Genomic DNA, 1,171 nt, shown 5'->3' on the forward strand with positions numbered 1-1,171 from the left:
ACTCCTCGAACGTAGACGACGAACGTGGCCTGTCCACAAACACATCCGAGCTCAGCCCGAGTTGCATCGGGATCTCTCCGCATTCTTCGTGGAAAACTCCGAGGTCGTTGGCGATCGCGGAAGGGGAAGGAGAGGAGGAGGTCTTATCAAAGAAAGCACGCAAGCGCACAGCTTGCTCAGGGCTCAGCTTCCAAGCACTGCCCCCCTTCATCTCGTGCCTCTTGGAGGGGGCTTCTGAACTCGTCACTGAAAACTTCCCATGGCGCCCCTTGTCGAATTCGTCCACCTGGCAGTTTCATGTCAAATCACCCAAACACTCGAAATTGCTCCACCTTGCTCGCCCTGCTGTTGGGAGCTTTGGTAACATTCGCATCTTGATCTGGAATAATCGATTGGACCGATGATCCACAGCCCATCGTCTCTCCCCGCCTCCCAGCGCAGTGCCTGTCAAAGAGCAACTCTTGAATGCAGTTTCGTTGCAAACACCCAACAATGACCACAGAAACGAGCGCGAGAAGCAAAACAAACAAAGGTAGAAGGCGGTTCAAACTCTAAAAGGCGGATCAAAATCATGCCTTCTCATACCCTTCAACTTCCCTAAAGCCTGATCCAACTCAACTCCTTCTGGTATGCAAATCATGACAACTCCCTGGCAACAACCCAGAAAGTTGCTCGCTCCGTTACAGTCATTGACCTACAACTTAAACTTTTCTTGTCCCGACCAACCACCAACATGATATCTCATCCTCTCCGTTCCTCTGCTCTCCTCGCACTTTCCCTCCCTCCTTCCCCCCTCCACTCCCTGCCTGCTCCCTCCCCTGCTTCCGCCCATTCCCCGACAAACTGCCAATCCAAAACGATGACTGTGTGTCTGCATGCGTCATGCGTTGCAACGTATGTCGGGGTAAATGGCTATTAAATAGAGGGGTACTTTGAATGAAATTAGGAAAATATGCAATGGCAGCACCGAGCCATCTGGGAAATAACTATACACCCCTATCAAATCACCTCTACCCCTAGTAAAGCAGTAATTGGAAGGGGTGAATGACATGTACAACACATAGAGGATAGGGGGTGGGGTACAGGCGGGCGAGGGGTGGTGCATAGCCCCATAGCGCCATAACGGGAGCCTGACGATGCTGAGCAATTTTCTACCCAACGGCGCCACTGA

The 1,171-nt window shown here is 51.9% G+C and overlaps 1 protein-coding gene across 1 annotated transcript in view; it reads right to left on the minus strand.

The window, feature by feature from the left end:
- GUITHDRAFT_122574 (hypothetical protein) overlaps positions 1 to 416 on the minus strand; it is a gene marked incomplete at both ends in the record, with an annotated part of 1,879 nt that extends 1,463 nt beyond the window's left edge. Inside the window, 2 exons of the mRNA XM_005818142.1 lie at positions 12 to 286; positions 333 to 416. Of these exons, the coding sequence (XP_005818199.1) occupies positions 12 to 286; positions 333 to 416 (359 nt within the window). The remainder of the gene's footprint in view (positions 1 to 11; positions 287 to 332) is intronic.
- Positions 417 to 1,171: the final 755 nt, after the last annotated feature.

The sequence above is a fragment of the Guillardia theta genome, assembly GCF_000315625.1.
Source record: "Guillardia theta CCMP2712 unplaced genomic scaffold GUITHscaffold_370, whole genome shotgun sequence".
In the NCBI taxonomy this organism is placed as follows: Eukaryota; class Cryptophyceae; order Pyrenomonadales; family Geminigeraceae; genus Guillardia; species Guillardia theta.